General features: G+C 38.3%; 2 protein-coding genes across 2 annotated transcripts in view; both read right to left on the bottom strand.

The window, feature by feature from the left end:
• LOC311290805 (uncharacterized protein) overlaps positions 1-9873 on the bottom strand; it is a gene marked incomplete at both ends in the record, with an annotated part of 37662 nt that extends 27789 nt beyond the window's left edge. Inside the window, 9 exons of the mRNA XM_084409518.1 lie at positions 70-240; positions 345-518; positions 1152-1319; positions 2025-2201; positions 6749-6919; positions 7114-7287; positions 7585-7755; positions 7877-8053; positions 9860-9873. Coding sequence (XP_084265644.1) covers positions 70-240; positions 345-518; positions 1152-1319; positions 2025-2201; positions 6749-6919; positions 7114-7287; positions 7585-7755; positions 7877-8053; positions 9860-9873 — 1397 coding nt within the window. The remainder of the gene's footprint in view (positions 1-69; positions 241-344; positions 519-1151; positions 1320-2024; positions 2202-6748; positions 6920-7113; positions 7288-7584; positions 7756-7876; positions 8054-9859) is intronic.
• The window catches only part of LOC311291139 (uncharacterized protein), a gene marked incomplete at its 3' end in the record, with an annotated part of 311624 nt that overhangs the window by 134128 nt on the left and 155978 nt on the right, over positions 1-21518 (bottom strand). The gene's annotated exons all lie outside the window — the stretch shown is intronic.

Raw genomic sequence — 21518 nt, 5'->3', positions numbered from 1 at the left:
ACTCAAATATATATAACTGATAAGCAAGTGTTGTGGTGTTGAGTGTAGCTGATGGTGAAATGTACTCACTTGAGTATCTTCAGCTCACACACAGGATTCTTCAGTCCCTCACAGATCTCTTTGACTCCTGAGTTCAGCAGACGGCTGTTGTTCAGGTTCAGCTCTTTCAGGATGGTTTTAGAGGAGAGAACAGTAGCTAGAACTGAACAGCTTTTCTCTGTCAGCTCACACTTATTCAGCCTGAACACAGAAACACCATCATTTATTATTCAGTACATATTTAACACACACATCAGATCAACAGATCTCAGAGAAATTATAATATATAAATCATGTTGACTCACTTGATTTTCTCCACTTTGCTATGAGAGTCCATCAAAAGAGCAGAGAGCTTCTCCCAATCCAGATCTCCTAATTTATCTTCACTCAGATCCAGTTCTGTCAGCAATAATGGACTTTTACCCAGAACTTTAGTGAGATAGTCACACGCTTTCTGTGCAGCATCACTTTTCAAAAACCTACAGGAAGTAGAATTACAAATCAGATAATAATCCAATTTTATGCCTTTTGCAGCTTCATCCTGAATGAGTCACTAAACAGAGTAGAATGATTTACTACAAGAATTTGTATCAATGAATTAAACCAAAATGAAATTTACAGGATGTAATAACCATAAAATATACATAAACATACAGAACGCAAACAAACAATATGCCATTTTCATGTATGAGCAAACACCAGTGAGAGAAAATACAGAAATGTATTTTCATTGTTTTCACTTATTACTTCTTTACACATAAACAGAACACATTAAACAGAATATCTATAATTACAGTAGCTGATCAAAACTAAAACATGCCCAAAACTAATACTAATAGAAAATGATAATGTGATATGATAATTTGTCCAAACACACATGACACCGCCACACAAATACACTGAATCATTATCAGAAATGATATGCTGAAAACAAATATAACAAAACTACTTATTAATGGAAATAATTGTGGAAATTCTATTGTCCCAGTGATCAGCCAATAATATCTCGGGCACTGATATATTTTGCACCTCTAGTCCAGTGTAGTATTAATGTATAGTGTTGTGTAATATCTGGTTAAAATCATAGTTATGATAATTGTCTCGTTTATCACCTGATGGTCTTTAATGTACAGCGTTCATCCTGTAGTAAATCACTGAGCTCCTTCACTCCTGATTGTCCAGGATCATTTCCTCTGAGATCCAGCTCTATCAGGTGTGAAGATCTCAGAGCTGAAGCCAGAGCTTTATAACCTTCTTCTGTGATACTGCAGTCTGAAAGTCTGTGTATGAAAGAAGCTGTTAATGATCTACACTACATAAGCAAAACACATGTATAAATAGAGATGACTATTTAATAAATATCATAAAATTATTTTTTTTAATCATAAAAAAACCTAATAATTTTAATAATTATTACAAAAAGCATTGCCAAATGCTTGGCAATTAGAAAATTAGGTGTGAAAATTTAGCAATATTTTTATTTTTAGAATTACTGCCTAATTTGAATATTTCAATAGCGTACCGCACGATATACGTCACCTTTTCTCATTAATATTCATTAAGCTAGCGACGGTTGCTAGGGGGGTCAAACTCGCGCGTGTCACTCATGCTAGACGCATGTAAACAGTTTACGGACGAGATGTCTACTGAGCTAAACCTGCTAACTCTGTCCGAGAATGATGTCCCCGGTGCCAAATTCACTGGTATAGAAGTAGAAGAACATACAAATATTCAATTGAAGAGATGGCTTGAGTGTAGAGGGCTGAATAAGACGGGAAAAAGAGCCGACCTGATCCAGAGGTAGATTGTTATCGACAGAATTTCTCCCCCAAAAAACATCGCAAGTTCCATAGCAGCAGTGTTTACTCGGCACGCTATTTCATCAAAACATAGCAATGTACAAAAATGCTAATTTCAATTCAGTAAATGGACGTACACAGAAAAGTACATTATCATGCAGAAATGGAGATAAATGAAAAACACACTTAATTTTCTCCAATATGCATTCAGTATTTTCCAACAAAACATAGATGTTCTTTATTCCAGAGTTTCCGAGTTTATTCTCACTCAGATCCAGCTCTATCAGGTTTGAAGGGTTTGAATTAAACACTGAAATCAGAGCAGCACAACCTTCTGCTGTAATACTGTTATTATTCAGTAGACTTGTAGTCAAGACCGCCTAAACCGAGACCAAGACACTACCAAGACTAGAGGGTATCGAGACCAAGACCAAGACAGACCAAGTCAAGACCGGAGGGAAAAAAACAAACTAGTGTTGAAGCTAAGTAATACCTTGTATGAATTCAAGAACAGCAGTATACTAGGGTTCAGTCACAGTTTACATTCAATACATATTCATACCTGTCAACTGTCCCGTTTTTCCCAGGATTCTCCCGTATTTTACCTTGCTATCCCACTATCATCCCGTTTAAATATATTCCCCGTATTTTTAATCTTTCTAAAAAAATACGAAAAAAATACCACTGAGCGCAAACCAGTTAAGCGGAAATCCCGCCCTGCAGCTTATTTCATTGGTTAAGGTTACTATGACGGGTAGGTTTAGGGATCAGTGTTTGGTGTAGGCTCCGCAGAAGTAGTTTGGGGGATAAAAAAAAAAAAAAAATTTGCACGAAGAAGAACAGCAGCATCCCGAGGATGGACGAACATGAGAGAGATGGCATTGGAGACTATGTATGTAATGTAGTATGTATGTAATTTGACAATCTCTATTTCATTTTCGCCAAATTATAGTTTTCATGCCTTTTGTAAGACAATGCATTATTTCATGTGTAACGTCTGGACCAATCAGACAGACACAGATTATTAATTTATTTAATGAATAATCCAGCAAACTCACTCTCCCAACAAAGGCCTGTGAAACTTCCCCCAAAAACTAACATCCCAAATGAAGCTAACACACTGGCAGAACACAGTGTCTTGTTACAGGACACATTGAGACTGATAAAAGAGTTTTATGACACAAAGGAATTTCTATAGAGAGCTGTGACTCTCAAATTCTTGCTGAGGATTTTAAATACACCATGTTAATCCTATATATTCTATATGTAACCACTTGAGAAATATATATAAACATGTATCTAATTTTCTCATCTAATGATTTTCCTTCAATGTGGTTTGGCTTTTGTATTCTTGTAAACTTTTGGGATTAATGTTTCAGACTTTGTTGCATACTATGGTTTACCAAAATCATATGTGTGGCACGTTTAGTCTCTATAAACTCCAATCTTCGTCCCCCATTTGTTAAGGGTGCTTTCACACTTGGTTCGATTGCCTGTTCCGAACCCGAGATCGATTGCTCCCCCCTCCCCCCGCCCCCGATGGACTGTGTTCACATTATATTATTTGTATCTGAACTGCGGTACGCTTGCGTCATCAAGCTGCAGCTGGCGCGTGCTCGCGTTGCTTGGTAACCGCTATGAAAAAGCGTCAAAATGGATAGAATTGCTCGCTTCACATTTGTTCTTCTTTTTTTAACCTTTGGTTTTGTTTTCAAAGAAAAGATACAGAAACACACTTACGTCTGTCTGCCGCAAAAATATTAAAACCGTTCCAAAGACAGCGGGATGTCCGCCGAAGACAATTTTTGTGGAGGCAAGCAGAAATCATCTCTGCTTGCAGTGCGTCAATCCCGCTTTTCGTCAAGGTAAGTGTATAGACCCTTTTACAGTTGTTAAACACACACGCCACATTATATGGCATCAATAGTGGTTCACTTCCGCGATTTGGTACGATTGCGTTCATATCAGCAGCGAACCGTACCCGAGTTCACATGAACCGTACCCCAGACCACCTTTTTAAGCGGACTCGAGTACGGTTCGCGGGTGCGCACCCGAGTTCGGAAAACAGCGTTCACATCATCCAAACGAACCGAACTCTGACGTCATTCGAACCCGGGTGCGCACCAAAAGTGCTAGTGTGAAAGCCCCCTAATTTACATTACATCTGGCTAACTTTGTGACGCATTAGTATTATAAGCATCTTAAAGATTATTGTGTTTAAACATCACATCAAATTACATGTTCAAAGGCCTGCTTGAACAAAAGGTTGTAAAAAAGAAATTTTTGATTTTTGAAAAGAAAACACGTCTGATTGGCTCTTACACCTCCAGAGGGTGTGACATCTTCACGATTTAAAGATCAGCTCTTATGGCGCTTTTCCACTGCATGGAACGGCTCAGTTCGGCTCGGTACGGTTCGACTCGGCGTGGAACGGTTCGGCTCGCTTCCCTTTTCAACTGCGTGGTACGCCTCGACTTGGCACGGCATGGTTCGCTTTAGCTCGGTTGCTTTCCAACTGCAGTTAGTACCGCTTCAAACTGGGTGGGACTGATAGTTATAGTTGCCACCTCTACTGTCATGACATCATCGTAAACGCGCACATTTCAAACGCACAACACAGGAACAATGGAGCCTATCTTGTGCCAATGGTGATCTTGATTCTCGGCATGTGGATGTTTTTAACTGCAAGAAACAGTTTGCAAGAAACTTTTTAACTGCAAGAAACTACGTTGGCTGTTGTCTACTGGCTATTTAAATCTAGCAGGTTTAGTGTATTGTGTCGCAAATACAATGACACTGGTAGTGACGATTCTGTCTGACCAATCAGTGATCTGCAGTGTTTTCAAGTCACATTTTAGTATCGGTACAGTACGCTTGGAGCCTCAACAGAGGTGGTACCATTTAAAGCGAGTCGAAGCGAGCCGTACCGTACCATGCAATGGAAAAGCGTACCGTAAGCTCTCTTACTCTCGTACTGGAATCCTGACGTGAAGATGATGCTGAATTAGAAGTTTCTAAGGACCCTCCAAGTTTGACCACATCAGCAAAGATCAACTGGAGCCTCAACAAATTGCATCAGGACAGTTTAGTTCAAATGGGCGAGACATGCAAATATCAAACTTAGTCTCGTTATGTGATACACCCTTACCCCTTTGTAAAGAAACGCGTGTTAAAACTAAACTGCTCAAGGTTGTTGATCTGCTGAATTTCAAACAATGCTATAACTTCTTGCTTTCCTGTATTCTGCTTCAGCTCTCTTTCCCTTGGTAAACTGTATGCATGTATGTGTGTGTATTTTAGAGTAGTTTAAGTGTTTAGACTAGTTATAAAATCTTGTTCATGTCACACGTAAAGTTGTCTGTGTCTCAAGCTCATAACTGGAGTCACTAATCCTTATAGATTTTGGCTACTGCTCTTCGTAGTACTGTAAATTAAGAAAGACCTTTCCCATGCCCCGGAAATGTATATTTCTTAGAGTTAATAAACAATTAATCCTGAGTGTTCACGGGACAAACAGGTTTATTGATGGTAATATTAATTTACGGCATTAAGTTAATTATATTAACTGATACAAATATTCATAATCAATTATAAGCAGTTATAATTGATTATTAATATTTCATACAGCTGTAGCATATGTTTAATGTCACGTGAATTACTCATTTTTATGATTTAGAGAACCTTTTAACATTTGACCCTTGTTATGTAAATCACAGCTTAGCGCCAATGAGTTTGAATCGGATTGCACTTTTTGACTCCTTTGGAGTTTGGTGAAATTTAACAGAAACACGTCCAACCTCCCTCTGTGAGCTTCAAAGAGATTCCTATCAGTTTTGAGGCGCCAACTGGAAACAACTCTCCGCACATTCACACACACACATACACAAACTTTGAACATTCAACTTAGAATATAAGCCTGTCAAATGTATACGATATACTCCTGTGTGTTTCCCAGTTCATATTAGCTTAGTTTATGATTTTCTAGTTTGTAGGAGTGAACTCTAAGCGCTCCTATTCCTGCATACGAATGTAACTCTGTATTTCCACCTTCCTTTACATGCTGTTATTGGTATCTCGTTAACCGTCTCCGTCTGACTGAGCTAAACATATACAGGAGATTACAGTAAAATATATTATTTTATGCGTACCATCTTTCTGGAGTAGATTGAGAGATCTCTCGGAGTCTCAGAAGAACAGCAGCTCTCAGATTTAATCAAAAATATCTTAATTTGTGTTCCGAAGATGAACGAAGGATTTTACGGGGTTGGAACGACATGAGGGTGAGTAATTACTGACAGAATTTTCATTTTTGGGTGAACTAACCCTTTAACACTTCTGTACTAACCGAACCGCACTTAACACTTCTGTCCTAAACAAACCGAATTTAACACTTCTGTCCTAACCAAATCGCACTTAACACTTCTGTCCTAACCAAATCGCACTTAACACTTCTGTCCTAACCGAACTTTGCTGAGGCACTTCTGAAATCTCTTCCATGTGTTGTTGTCATGGTCTCAAACTCAGTTCCTGGAGGGCCACAGCCTTGCACAGTTTAGCTACAACCAGCTCCAACTGACATCTGCTTGGAAGCTTCTAGTAATGCTGAAGAGCTTGATTAGCTGGATCAGGTGTGTTTGATTAGGGTTGGAGCAAAACTGTGCAGAGCTGTGGCCCTCTAGGAACTGAGTTTGAGACCAGTAGAGACAGTTCTACTTCTATATAAACAATATTCTTGTCAGAAGAGACAGAAACATCAATTGTGAGCGGGGTGGCCAAGCTCCACTCCTGCAATAAGAGCACTGTATCAACTGATGAATTTAAATTTCAGAATATATTTGCTGATGACACTTAATATAATGTGGGATACTTCAATGCAAAGGATAACTTTGAAACTTGTGTAAAATACTCACATCAGTCTGTTGAGTTTACAGTGTTTATCCTGCAGTAGAGCAGCGATCTGATTCACTCCTGTGTCTCTTAGTTTACGTTCACTCAGATTCAGTTCTCTCAGGAGTAATGGGTTTTTACCCACAATTCCTCTCACATACTCACAGGCTTTATCTGCAGCAGGACTCAAAAACCTGCAGAAGGGAAGATGTAAAAGGTTTAAAAATCAACTAAACTTAATGTAATCAGTTTGTTTCATTTACCTTTTAATTATTTTAATATAATAACCTGCACAATTAGGTGTTGCATAAAAGTTTGTGAAATAATGTTTCTTATGAATAATTCACCCGCATATAATTTATGTTCATATTATTTCATCACGTCTCACCTCAGTGTCTTGAGTTGACACTTCTGATCCTTTAGTAAATCACTGAGCTCCTTCACTCCTGATTGTCCAGGATAATTTCCTCTGAGATCCAGCTCTATCAGGTGTGAAGGGTTTGATCTCAGAGCTGAAGCCAGAGCTTTATAACCTTCTTCACTGATACTGCAGTCTGAAAGTCTACAGAAAGGACATTTATTTATAATAGAATTTATTTTACAATTAATATCACTACAAAAAAGACTTTACTACAGTATTATTTTACAGCATTTTTTTTAATTGTATAATGTTTGACTGCAGTGCTACAAAAATACTCATAACATATTAAACCTTCTGTAACAGACAAAGCAATAGTGACACAAACATTGTTTTTCACACTTATTCTCAAAAGATCAAGAAGAAAAAAAAAAGTATTTCTCAGTTCACAGCCCCTTTAACTTTGAACAAAATAAATGTTATTTAAACAAACAATCTCACCTGAGTTTCTCCAGTTTGCAGTTTGTATTTTCTAATCCGTTCTGGAGTTTCTTCACTCCTGAATCCTGCAGATTATTGTTGCTGATGTCAAGCTCTTTCAGACTGGAGTTTGATCTCAGGACTGTAGCGAGAGCTGAACAGCTTTCCTCTGTTAGACCACACTTACGCAGCCTAAAATGATGAAGAGAAGAGGGAGATTTTACAAACACAAAGTACTTGACCCCAACATTTTTTTCATTGAATGTCTTTAAAATGCTTTAAATCTACAATAACATATGAACACAATACTCACTTCAGTGTGTTGATTTCACAGTGTTTGTCCTGCAGTAGAGCAGCGATCTGATTCACTCGTGTGTCTCTTAGATCATGTCCGCTCAGATTCAGTTTTCTCAGGAGTAACAGGTTTTTATTGCGATGAATTTTAGTCAGATATTTACAGGCTTCATCTGCATCAGGACTCTGTAACAACCTGGACAAAGGAGAAGTACGCTGACATTACCTGCTACTAATGATGTGCAAGACTAGTCGACTAAACGGTACAGCTGCTACTTGTCGACACTTTAAACAGTCAATTACACAAAGAAAAATATTTTAAAGGTTCAAATTACAGTCGTTTTAATGTTTCTGTGACAAGCAGAGCATGGCCCAGAGCCGTGAAAACAGGAGCTCTGGAAGGATAAAAGGAGTAACGACAGTGTAGGACAAGAGAGGACCAGGCCTGGGACATTTAAGGGTCCTATGACATGGATTATTTTATAATGTTTCCTGGGGTGCCCTTATAATCTTAGTAAGTTTTTTTTAGATAATTCTTTTTTATAATTTAGAAATAAAAGACATATTTCCTTGCCTGATTTTAGCCTCCGATTTGAACGCTCTGTTTGAAGGGGCGTGTCTGCTGTGAGACTTCAGTGTAAACGCCCACTGCTGTGATTGGCTGCTGTGAGACTTCAGTGTAAACGCCCACTGCTGTGATTGGCTGCTGTGAGACTTCAGTGTAAACGCCCACTGCTGTGATTGGCTGCTGTGAGACTTCAGTGTAAACGCCCACGGCTGTGATTGGCTGACATGCTTGCATATGAAATTTCTAGCATTACATGTGGAACTCTCTCGAAAACTTGTCTCAAACACTTCAGCTATTATACGTTTTTACTATTACAGCTATCGAGATGAACAAATCGTGAGAAGTATTTAGATCTATTCCCATCACATAAAAGGTTGCAGTGATGAGCATTGAGCAGATGACAGCCTGTTGATCGCATGAATGAAGATCTTATCATTGCAACGCAGTTCCTGCACTCTCACTAATGATTTCACCAATGTAAACTTGATGTACGTACAGTAAGGGCTTTGTTGTGCAGTGTAACAGCGTCATTGATTTCATTACGAGTTTTGGCAAGTGTCCAGATGAACTTGTGCTGTGTGATTGACAGCTTGGGAGATTGGAAAGGGATTGTTCTTTGATCGCTTTGTGTATATATTTGAATCAGTTTAAATAAAAAAAAAGAAGTTTCTCTAAGAGAAACTATGTGAAGTTGATATTTTAGTCACTGGCTTGATTTACTGATGCCAAAACAGTATTGAATGATTCTGAGAGAAAGATTCTCTGTCTGAACTTGAACAATTACACATCAGAAATTCACATAACCCACTGGTTCTTCAGAGGCTCGGATGAAGGAACTAAAAAAATACTTTTGTGTTAATTTGTACATCCAAACACTGAGCAACTGCCATGCTTTGCTCGTTTGCGAGCCATGATGTCTCTATAGGAAAAACCAATATCGCACTCGTGCAGCTCATTTTCTCATGGGTGGCCAAATTCTCTTTGCGGGCAAAGAAGAGAAAGGGGAGGTGACCTTTCCCCTTATGACAACATAAAGGGAAGATTTCTAGATTCGCCCGTCTGAGCTTTCATTTTCTCAAAAATAGCCAGGGCTTAGTTTACACCCATCAAAATGTCTAGCCACTGGGGGACCATAGGCAGCCTAAGGAAACTCATTGTAATGTTAAAAAACTTCATAAAGTGAAATTTTCATGTCATGGGACATTTAAGTTGCATGTTGTTTTATGTATGTGCAGCAAGTCGGCCATGGGGCACCTACCGTTTACTTTTGTTTCATTTATTTTGTCAATAAAACTTACGTTTACAGTTCGCCGGTTCCCCCTTCTTCCCTGAGCCCTGAACTTTGTTACATTTATATTTAAAGGCATTTAAAATAAGACATTAAAATAAAACACTAGGGAATATAATACCTTAAGATGTACTCTTCTAATTTACCTCAGATCTCCCATGTGTTTTCTATGTGTGAGCTCAGAAATGACGGCTCGAAAGACAAGCAAGGCGCGGGAGAATTTTGAATTAAAAAAAAAGTTTTATGGGGAAAAAAAAAGTTTTATGAAGGCTGTGACACGTCAAACTGGCATAATTCCTTTGGAGCCATGCATAAACATATTCAACACATGCACATAGATAGCCAAAGCAATCAAATGCCCATCGTGTCATTTACTTCAACTCTGAAAAAAATATCTTATCTCTAAGACGACAGCAACAGACATGTTCCCACTCAGTTTTGTTGAGGGAGAGGGCTTCCGAAAAGTCATAACACAAGGCAAGCGTACTGCATATTTATGACCTTTTTAGCAGCATTAATTATGGGATTCGACTCTTTGATTCATTGTTTCAAATGGATCATATGTACGCACAAGTCTTTAGGGGGTTTCTTACTTTAGACTAGTCGAGTCGGTTACACAACTTCCTTTTAAATGACTGTCAAATTAGTCAAAGCGCACATCCCTAACTAACCTGCTATAGTATTGCTCGCAATGTTATGAAAAGGACTTTCAAAGCTTTCAGTAATTTCAAAGCTTTTATAATTGTTCTTGATCTTGACAGTAGAATTCTCGACTACCTAAAATGCTTTTAGGACTATTGAACGATATTTTAATAGCACTCACCTCAGTGTTTTCAGTGCACACTTTTGATCCTGTAGTAAATCATTGAGCTCCTTCACCCTAACCCAAATACTTTCAATATTACCAAAAATTATAGACATTGTGCATATTTTATTAAGTATTTTCTGAGTACAAATTCAGTGAAGTGCCTCAGGGAAATGAATAGGAGGAGCAGTGGCCATTTTGAGCAAAAAAAATCCATCACACTTAACCGCTCATATTTCTCATTTTTTTGGGTTTTGAAATTTTGTGACAGGATTGAGTTTTCACTTATTTATGAATAATTTTAATAATAAATAAAACGTCAAGCAGCGATTACCGGGATTCAAGTGTTTTAAGAGCTAAATACCATCTATGCTGTAGACTGACACAAAAGCATTTAGGATTTATAGGCTTTTGGGAACATTTGGCCACATTTGTCCATGGCCATTTTCTTCATTACACTGTTAAGGCTATCCAAAGAGTAAAGTTCAACATTTTTTGATAATTATTGACTTAAAGAGTCTGGAGAATTGTACTGCAGGGGTTTTGAGGTTGAGCTAAATACCTAGGACCTAGTTGGCAAAAGTAGTATTACTCAATAATCGCAAACATTTAAAGATCAATTTGATTTACAGCAGTGGTTCTTAGGGTGAAGTTGTCAAGAATGAGGAGATTTAATATATGATATGAATATTGTGTGTATGTGTTATACATTGTGTAATATACAGTCTACTGTATATACTGTGTGAAGAATGAAAGAAAACAGCCACCGGGTGGCGCTATCACGTTTGACACACTTTATGCACACACACAGACCTCTAGGGTCATGAGTCAAACAGGCCCACCGAGTTTCGTTTTAATCAGCCGCCTAGTCTAACAGTTAACCTGGTCTAACAGGTGCTCATATTTCATAGATCAATTGCAACCATGTTTTATGAGACGTGAAGGTCCTCATAGACATCCATGACACCATGGACCAAAACAATGCATGCCAGTTTTCAAGTCAATTGGGCTAAAGGTTGCATAGTTATTACCATTTTCACGCTGTAGCGCCACCAAGTGGCCAATCGCCATTACCAGCATGGCAACTTAGACACTGCATGCCAATTTCAAAGTCAAATGGAATAATGGTTGCTTGGTTATAACAATTTTTATTTATTTTATTTTTCCCTGTTATAGTGCCACCAAGTGGCAAAATGCTGCATTTTTTTTTCCTGTGACCTCAGACTGAGCTTGTACACACTTGTACCAGGTTTGGTGAAAATAGCCTATCTCATTGCAATTAAGAGATACAATAATTTTAGTAAAAGTCAACTGCCCACTTCGAAGGTTTTGGCATCCTGTTGCGAACCCGAATCACCAAATCACCAATCGAAAATTTGACTTTTGATAACTTTTTGCCATGAGCGTTTCTATAGATGATGCATGTCAAGTTTTAAACAAATTGCACTAATGGCCTATGAGGAGTTAGAAAAAGTAGATTTTTCAAATAATCGCAAATGTTTTACAAACAATTTAATTGACAGCTGGGCTTCTTGAGGCAAAGTTGTCCAGAATAAGAAGATTCAACATGATATGAATATATTGTGTGCATGTGTGATACACTGCATGATATATGCAAAAGCACCAACTGCACATGCACTGGAAAAACAACATAGACGTTGAATTTGAAGAGAGGCTGTGTGAAGAAGTCCATCGCTACCTGCATCTCTGCAATCCGTCGTTAAAACAATATAAAGACAGCCACATGTGCAATAATTAGCAAAGTACAGCAGACAAAGCAGCTCTTCTTCCTGCATGGACGTTTACTGTTCAAGCCGATCTACTGCGCATGTGTGGAACAAGTCCGTCCACCAAACACTTTCAAGTAGTATAAACACAAGTAGTCCGCGTCCGTGTCCTCCTCGCTTATTGGCCTTATGCTACTCTGATCAATACATGAACTTCGTATTCTGAGCACTTCTTGCGTTGTTTTAGCCTCTTCACGATGACTCGCTTAATGGAGTCCTAATTTGTAAGTCGCTTTGGACAAAAGCGTCTGCTAAATGACTAAATGTAAATGTAATGTAAATGTGTCCGAACTGGAGTATAATCAAGGCTTGATGGAGAGCTTGGCACCATTTAATCAATCTTTCGATCAATTTGACCTATCGGTAAGCCCCTCCCCTTGAACGCAGATGAGCCAATGCCAGTTGAGTATCAGTTGCACTGTAGAGTGAAAATGTAGGGTGACCACCCGTCCCGATTTGCGTTGTACCGCACAGCATTTTCACCCCTTGTCCCACACGTCGCATATTGAGACAATGTCCCGTATTTTTATCAGCCTGTTGGTTTTAATTATCATATTAAGAAAACGTGCATGCGTTCTTTTGCATTTTATTTTTTCGCGTAGTTTTTATTTAACAGCGCTTTGTCAGAAGTACAAATACAACAGCTGTTTTTTAAATCCTATCCAATGGTTGAAAAGAAAGGAGTAAACACGGTCACTAGCTGGTTGTGACGGGTGTCAATCAAAATGTGGAGCGGTGATTCGTTCCATTCCCTGTCAGAAAACAAATGGATAATTCGTAAATTTAAATTTTTATTTAACAAAATTTATCAACTTGTTGCCTGCTGTGGTTGTTTTAATTCACATCCTTTCTAAAAATATGAACGTTTTTGGTTTAATATATTCTTAATATATAAGACTGTCAATGAGCAAATTTCATGTTGTTTTATATTTTATCTGTTCATTACTTATTTTGTTGGATTTTAGTTGGACTTGGTCAGAACTGTTTCAGAAATAGTTATCTGCATGATGCCTGCTGCCTTTGGGCTCAGTGATGTTGAATTTAAATGACATGTAAAATAAAGACATGTTATGTTACACTGATGTAATGGTGTTTTCTGGAAGGGACTAAAGAACAAAGTATTTTTATCAGCTGAAATGCAGAATAAAATGTTTTTCTTAAGTTACATTATTCTTAACATTATATAACACACATACTGTATATACATATATTTAGTTTGTTTGATGCTGGTCACCCTAGCAATGGGACTGGAACTCGGACATTTAAAACCGCGTAGGAGAATGACACAGACGTAAAGAAATTGTTCAATAAAGTCATTATTTTTATTTTGTTTGTGCACAAAAAAATATTCTAGTTGCTTCATGAAATTAAGGTACTGTAGTCACATGAACTATTTTAACGATGTCTTTAATTCCATTCTGGGCTTTGAAAGTTGCAATTACATCGCAGTCTATGGAGGGGTCAGAAACTAGGGATGGCCCGATACCGATACTGGCATGGGGTATCGGGCCGATACTGTCCTCATATACTCGTACTCATAAAAATTCGCTGATACCACGCACCGATACCACGCACCGATACCACGTACATTTTGCGAAACGAAACTGGCCGCCGCGAGTGCTTTGTCTAGGTGAACTGAGGCATAGATGCACAAGCTGGTTGAGCACATCCCTTTAAACAGACAACAGTACAATTTGTTCAGTCGGATGTCAATGGCAAAGAAAATTAAACGAGGCGTGAAGCTTAATATTAACGTTAACTGACGAGAGAGAGAGAGAGAGAGAGAGAGAGAGAGAGCGAGCGAGCGCACTCATGTTGAATGCTCTTGATTGCTGATCGTTCACTCAGCACATGTTATTTGGATGAAAACTAAATCGTATATGTAAGTAAAGTAAAACATGAACTGTTACCTGATTTAAGTATAACGAGTGGTTCACTACATTATTACAGGACGTGTGCAGGTCAAGAAGTTCTATGAACGCTAACATCCAAAGAGCGCGCCCCGCAAACCAGCGTCTCAGCGCGCTAATACTGAATTATTGTCTTTCATGTCTTGCGCTTGTACGGACGAATTCACACAAAATTATGTAAAAACGCCCGTCTTGGCGAGTATCCTATAGTAAACAAAGTCGGTTATATCTCAAATGAACGTAGCATGTTCAAATGGGGTCCGTGCGTTCGGTCTTAAAGGGGCAGCAGTCTAATAATCCTGCTTCTGTGTTTTAATGTTAATCAAACAAAGGACAAAGAAATACTCACTGCTCTTGACTACCCTTTTCAACTTTACAAAAATATCCATCTATATATAATCTATACAGTAATGAATATGCTTTTTTCACATTTGATTACTTTATTCAAATGTCTGTACCTGTTAGATCTACCTGAAAAACTCTATAAACACTGTTTATTTTATTTGTAGTCTTTCTTTGTTCTATTGTATTTATTTGTCCTATTTGTAATTCGATTGTTTGTTCTTATTTTGTTACTGACTGCTTACTTGTTTTAAATTCACATTAATTAGGCTGGTAATTTTTGTTGTAGTATCAAAATTGGATTAAATAATTTATATTTCACTGGTTTTGACAAACATTTGAACCGCTGACCCGATCCTCAGCACTGAGCCCTGCTGAAGCAGCTCTAAATATGTGCTGTGCTATTAAATGAAAGATAGCAATAGAATGAACAGTGACAGTAACAAACGCTCATACAAAGCATTTTAGCAAGCTTAATTAAGCATGAAAATAACTGAAAGAAATATATATTTGATGAACAAATTAAGCCAACTAATATGATTTATATTATTTTGGTTTATCTACTAATACATTTAAAAATTACAAATGCAGTGAAAATTCAAGTATCGTTACAGTATCGGTATCGGTGAGTACCAAAAATGAAAGTATCGGTATCGGACTCGTTCTGCAAAAAGTGGTATCGGGACATCCCTATCAGAAACCTTTCAGATTTCATAAAAAAAAAGATCTTAATTTGTGTTAAGGTAAAAGGTCTTATGGGTTTGGAACATGAGGGTGAGTAATTAAAGACAGAATTTTCATTTTTGGGGGAAATAACCCTTTAAGCGCTTTAGTTATGAACGTGGCAGACTAACACTTTGAGGCGGGGAGTAGGGGTGTGAACCTACACTGGTTGTAGAAACGAAATATTATTTTTTTTATATAAATGTACTCATACTTTTGTTTACTGATTGATTTATTGAATTTATTGATTATTTGTGTATGTAATGTCCATTTATGTAATGGCCAATGCTTTGGCAATACTGTACAAGTCATGCCAATAAAGCTCATTTGAATCATCATCTGTAGATCCTATTTCGTCTACTCATATACACAGCCATCTTTGCTCTTCCCAAAATGAAATTAAAGAGTTGACACTGCTCCCTCTTTTTTTAGGAATACTTGTACCCTAAGATAAACAACTGTTTGGAAAAAAAACTACACCAAACAATTTAAAAAGATCTTCCAGCATAGAGAACAGTGGCACAAGACGACAACAGTCCATAAAACAGTGAAAAACTGTGTCACGAAGAGTGCTAAAAGGACAGTCATGATTAACATCAGGGTTTAAAACAGAGATAAAATAATTAACAGCCACGGCTGTATGTAAAACTCTCCACTGCAAATCAGCAACCTTCTTCAACAATGGCGGTTTTATACAGCGATCTCCATTCAGGTCCAACACCATCTATCAGACCTAAGCGAGCTCTCCGTGGAGTGTCAATTTTACCATTTAATTTATCTTTGTTCAGAATTTTTACAATCAATCTGTATAACAATTTCTTATCGGCATCATGAATAGACAGACAGTGATTATTGGTTTCTAAAAAAAAAAAACCTGTACAGTCCTTAAAGTCTGGGAGAACCTTCACCAAAGGAAAAATATCATCAACACTATGTTGAACAGAACCATCACAATAAAAATGCAACAATGTGCATCTGTTAAAGCCTCTTTCCACTTTTTGAGCAACAATTCTATCATGCGAATAGAATGCACCTTCAAATGAGAAGCAAGGAGTTGAGCATTGTCCATGTTTGCTCCTGTAAAGTGAATATTTTTTTTTATTTTTTTTTTTACCTTTATTTAACTAGGAAAGTCACATTGAGGTTAAAACCTCTTTTACAAGTGAGACCTAGTCAAGACAGGGTCAGATAGCAGGATTAAACAGATAACAAACCACAGACAAAACCAACATCATCAATAAATACAACAAAGAATACAGCAGCATAAACATTTAGGTATTACCTAATACCCTATATAAAACTGTTCACAGAAACGACATTAATAAAATCATATTGATAATGAATTTAAGTGGAAGTGGAATTATCAAAACATCTGCACTTAGCAATGACCAATTCTTTTATTCTATGTTTAAAATCATTTAAAGAGATGAGGGATTGTAGTTTAAGTTTAGTCTGCACATCATTCCAGGACCAGGGGCCATAATAGAACAGGCTTAGCTTTCCAGCCTCTGTTCTAATAGCCGGCACTTTAAACTGTAACCAGTAATGTGACCTGAGATTGTAGGAACTTTGAAATGATAAAAATTTCCTATATAAATATTTTGGAAGTTTTCCTAAAATAACTTTATAAATTAAAATATACCAATGTTCAAGCCTGCGCAAATGCAGAGATGACCATCCTACCAAACTGTAAAGTAAACAATGATGTGTCCTAAAACTAGAATTTGTGATATATCTGAGAGCAGAGTGATAAAGGGGGTCAAGTTTGGACAAGGTGGACAGAGAGGCAAATCTGTAAATAGTATCCCCATAATCAATCTGTGACAGAAAAAGGCTAACAACTAAACGTTTTCTTGAAGCCAAGGAAAAACAGGACTTTAGTCTATACAGAAAACCCAATGTGAATTTTAATTTCTTTGCAAGAAAATCAACATGATATTTAAAATTTAGGTTTTTATCCATCCAAAATCCCAGATATTTGTAATTATCTACAGACTGGATACAAATTCCATCTAGTGACTTGATGGAGAAGGATGGTAGCTTTGTTCAGTTACATGTCCCAAAGTCACTACATTGGACAAACAGAATTGTTTGAGTAAACTGGGACCTATTTGACAGGCCGCACTCAAACGGGTCCCATACACAACTGGCTCTTGAAGAAGCCAATAGAGTGACCTGTGATTCTCTGTCCTCTCCGTTTTAAACAGATTCCAGACTTTGAACAGTCCACGGTAGAAACTTGGCAATCCACTGGTGTTGAGCTGCTTTAAGTCCATCAGAAACAGTGTTCTGTTTAGGCCGAGTCCACCTAGCTGGTTCAAGATAGTACATGCCAACGGTCTCCACACAAGGTCTGCCGGACCACACAGAAACCTCTGCACGAACTGAAAACGGAAAGTTGCCTCTCTACTGTTCAGATGAATTAAGCCTTGTCCTCCATCTTTCAGCAAAAATAACACACTTTGAGGCATCCAATGCAGACGATCCCAAAAGAAGTCGACAAGAAGTGCCTGAATCTTTGACAGCAAATCTAGGGGAGGATCTACACATGACAGACGATGCCATAAAGTGAATGAAATCAGGTTGTTAATGACAAGAACTCAACCTCTATAAGACATTTTCGGTAAAATACACTTCCATCTGGCAAAACAACCTTTAGTCCTTTCAAGAACATTATTCCAGTTTTTAAGGACAAAAGTTTCATCGCCCAAAACATACCTAAGTATTTTAACCCCCCGTCTGTCTTCCAATTTAATCCCAACGGCAATTGAAACTTGTTTTCCATCACTCCTATACAGAGAGCTTTACTTTTGCTCCAGTTTACTCTGGCTGAAGAAAGTATGTTATATTGGACAATAACATTTGCTAGCATATCAATATCTTGTTGATTATCCACCATGATGACTAAATCATCTGCATATGCAGATAACTTTAAAGGTATATTGCACCCAGGTAAAATCACACCTTGTAAAACAGAGCTAAGTCTATGTAATGAAGGTTCAAAAGCCAGAGAATATAACATCCCAGAAAGGGCACAGCCCTGTCTAATTCCCCGCTGGATCTGAAGAGGAGCGCTCAAAACACCATTGACTTTTAAAACACTCTGAACATCACAATACAAAGTCTTAAAGGAACACTCCACCGTTTTTTGAAATAGGGCTTATTCCAGGCATGAAAACAGGTCAGGGGTAAAAAAAGGTGAGAAGGATGCGGGCATGCGGCATATATACCCCCCACCCCCCAAAAATGTAATGAGTGAGTAACGCGTAAGAGTTAACTCGAACAGATGAAATTCTGACTTATTAATAGAATTGAATTATACTCCATAGTGATAAATGCCCCCCAAAAACCTGTAAGCTGCATTGGCATAGTATTACCAGTGTTTGTCACAGGACTTTTGGATCACTGTGATGAGTGGACCTCTGGCACTCTAGGGGGGTTCGGGGGCATGCTCCCCCGTAAGAAATTTGTGCTTTTTAATGTTAAATTCATCAATCTGGTGCAAATTAAACAAAGAAATTTTAGTTACAGTGTCTGTCTATATTACTGCTACAATAATAGTTATAATATTAATCCCATGATAGTAATAGCCATATATTGTAAAACAAATGCATTAAAAAATAGAGGAAACTTTCATAATTAGTTTTGTACTAATTTCTATACTGGAAAGAGTATATTTCTATACTTCACATTAAAGATGTGATTGGGCTAGCCCAGTGTAAATCAAGAAAAGAACCAATGGGCCGCTGATCTACGTGTTTCATCGGGTGTCAGAGAAAAAAAAAAAACTATTTACTACTATTTATCACTTATTAAAAATGCCCCAAACCAGTCGTCTGTATGATAATCTGAAACAAGGACTGGTGAGCCGTTGTCCTGCCTCACTTCACAGATGCTGAGTGAAAGGAGAATTATAGAATGAAAGGATACTCATTTATATGACACTTTATTCATCAGGAGAACAGCTCGTTCCGCGCGTCATACGTCGTCCTTTCAGTTTCGGTTTTCAATCGATCAAGTTTTTTCACGTTCTCTCTGTAAACCACCCCTTTCAATCCGATCGAAATTATTTGTAATAGAGCTGACACTTTAAGTTTTTAACGGGTTATGTACTTGTTATTAATGTTTTTATGAAATATCTCTAGTGAATGCATTATCATATCACCGTATTATTTACCGCCATGCGAGCCACAAATTAAAGCTTGGCTGGCCACATGAGGCTCGCGAGCCGCGCAATGAATAATACTGCTTAACTGTTACTTGTTCCTGCTCGCTCAGCGATCACGGCGCCCGCGCCCGCTCGCGATATCATCTCGCCCACTATGTCAAAATGTAAAAATAATGCCATTTGCAACATTGCTGTCTGTATCTGACAGGACAGTTAACATTGTAAACTAACTTACCTCAGGCTTGCTTTCCGACGTGCGGTTCTTTGATCGGCAGTTGTCAGACTCACGGTGTAAAAGACTTTGAAAACATTTCTGCCCTAACGTTACTCTGACTCATATTGGCTGTCGTGTTTCGGCATTAGGAATGATGATTGTTTTTTAAAGCTGCTAAGTTTATGGTAACTTTATAGGATAAATGCTGGCCTCGGCCTCGACCACCGACCCCCCCCCCCCCCCAATAAATATTTTCTCATCGGATCTGCACAAATCACGTAGGTGACCCTTTTAGGTTTTAAAACGGCGATTTTCGCCGAAAGGTGAGGAGTTTTCATGCCTGTTATTCATCTTCTTTCCTACATTTAGATAGGTGGGCAAATGCATTTTTGTCTCAGTGCATGCGTTGTTTTAGTTTGACAGGGTCGGCGCTAGCTTAGCTTAGCACAATGAATGGAATCCTTTGTTGCCAGCTAGCATGGCCTGAGTAAAAGTGATCTAAAAAAATAAATAAACCCCACCTAAATACTTCTTGTGGCCTGCGTATTCACAACGAGTACAAATAGCGATGCTGATTAACACTAGGCGATTTCCTAAGCAGATATTGACTTGGGACTATATTAGGGGGAAGCACAGGCGAATCACTGCTGCTTAGGCGAAGAACTGCTACTTGGGCGCAGAGATATCACGCAACACATGAAATGTCAACATACCGGCGTGAATAGTAGCTGGCTATTTTTCCTACAGTACATGAATGGCAATGAACATGGCTAATTTTGTGAGAGACGAAGAGGATGACTTCTCAGACAGTCAAGAGCCAGAGCCAGAACCATACCTGAGTTTTCAGAAGACGAGCTGCGTGCTTTGGAAATAGAATGACAGGAGGAGGAGGTTGCGATCGCTCAACAGCCTGAGGACGTGAGGATGAGAGCCAACACGAACTGGTGGTGTGAATCTGGGGGAATATGCCAATCTATCCCGACTGAAATAGTGTCTGTGCTGTAGAGAGTGGGACAAGTTTCTGCCATCCATCGATGACCAGGCTCAGCGCGTCAGATCAAGATGAGCGTGCCGGCAGTTGTGTCACAGCTAACGTTGCAGAGGATTTCACGGCGTTGATCCATTCTGCAGTAACTTTTACTCTATTTTTTTTCCCGGTGTGATAAAGTGAACTGGAAAAAAAGCCCCACGCCGAATGGACCAAATGGACAACTGTCCACAGAGTAAGTGATTATTTTAAACATGACGCATGTATAGATCGAAAAGTAAATGTGGATATGAGCAGGCTTCACTCAATGTGTACACTTGTCAATTTCAAGAGTGCTGGCCTAGATAATTATAATACATGAAGTGGGAGAGAGGCCGCACTATGCTTAAATATATTTTTATTTTTATTTGCACAGACGCGTTTCTGAAGAAGGCACGCGGCGAAACGCGTCTGTGCAAATAAAAATAAAAATATATTTAAGCATAGTGCGGCCTCTCTAGATGTATAGATCGACCCATATTATACCTGTATTCACATTCACATATTATACCACATATTCACATTTCATGTGTTGCGTGATATCTCTGCGCCCAAGTAGCAGTGCTTCGCCTAAGCAGCAGTGCTTCGCCTGTGCTTCCCCCTAATATAGTCCCAAGTTAATATCTGCCTAGGAAATCGCCTAGTGTTAATCAGCATCGCTATTTGTACTCGTTGTGAATACGCAGGCCACAAGAAGTAATAAGGTGGGGTTTATTTATTTTTTTAGACCACTTTTACTCAGGCCATGCTAGCTGGCAACAAAGGATTCCATTCATTGTGCTAAGCTAAGCTAGCGCCGACCCTGTCAAACTAAAACAACGCATGCACT

This window comes from Rutilus rutilus (genome assembly GCF_951802725.1).
Source record: "Rutilus rutilus genome assembly, chromosome: 5".
NCBI classification, from domain to species: Eukaryota; Metazoa; Chordata; class Actinopteri; order Cypriniformes; family Leuciscidae; genus Rutilus; species Rutilus rutilus.
This window is presented reverse-complemented; position numbering and strand designations above follow the sequence as displayed.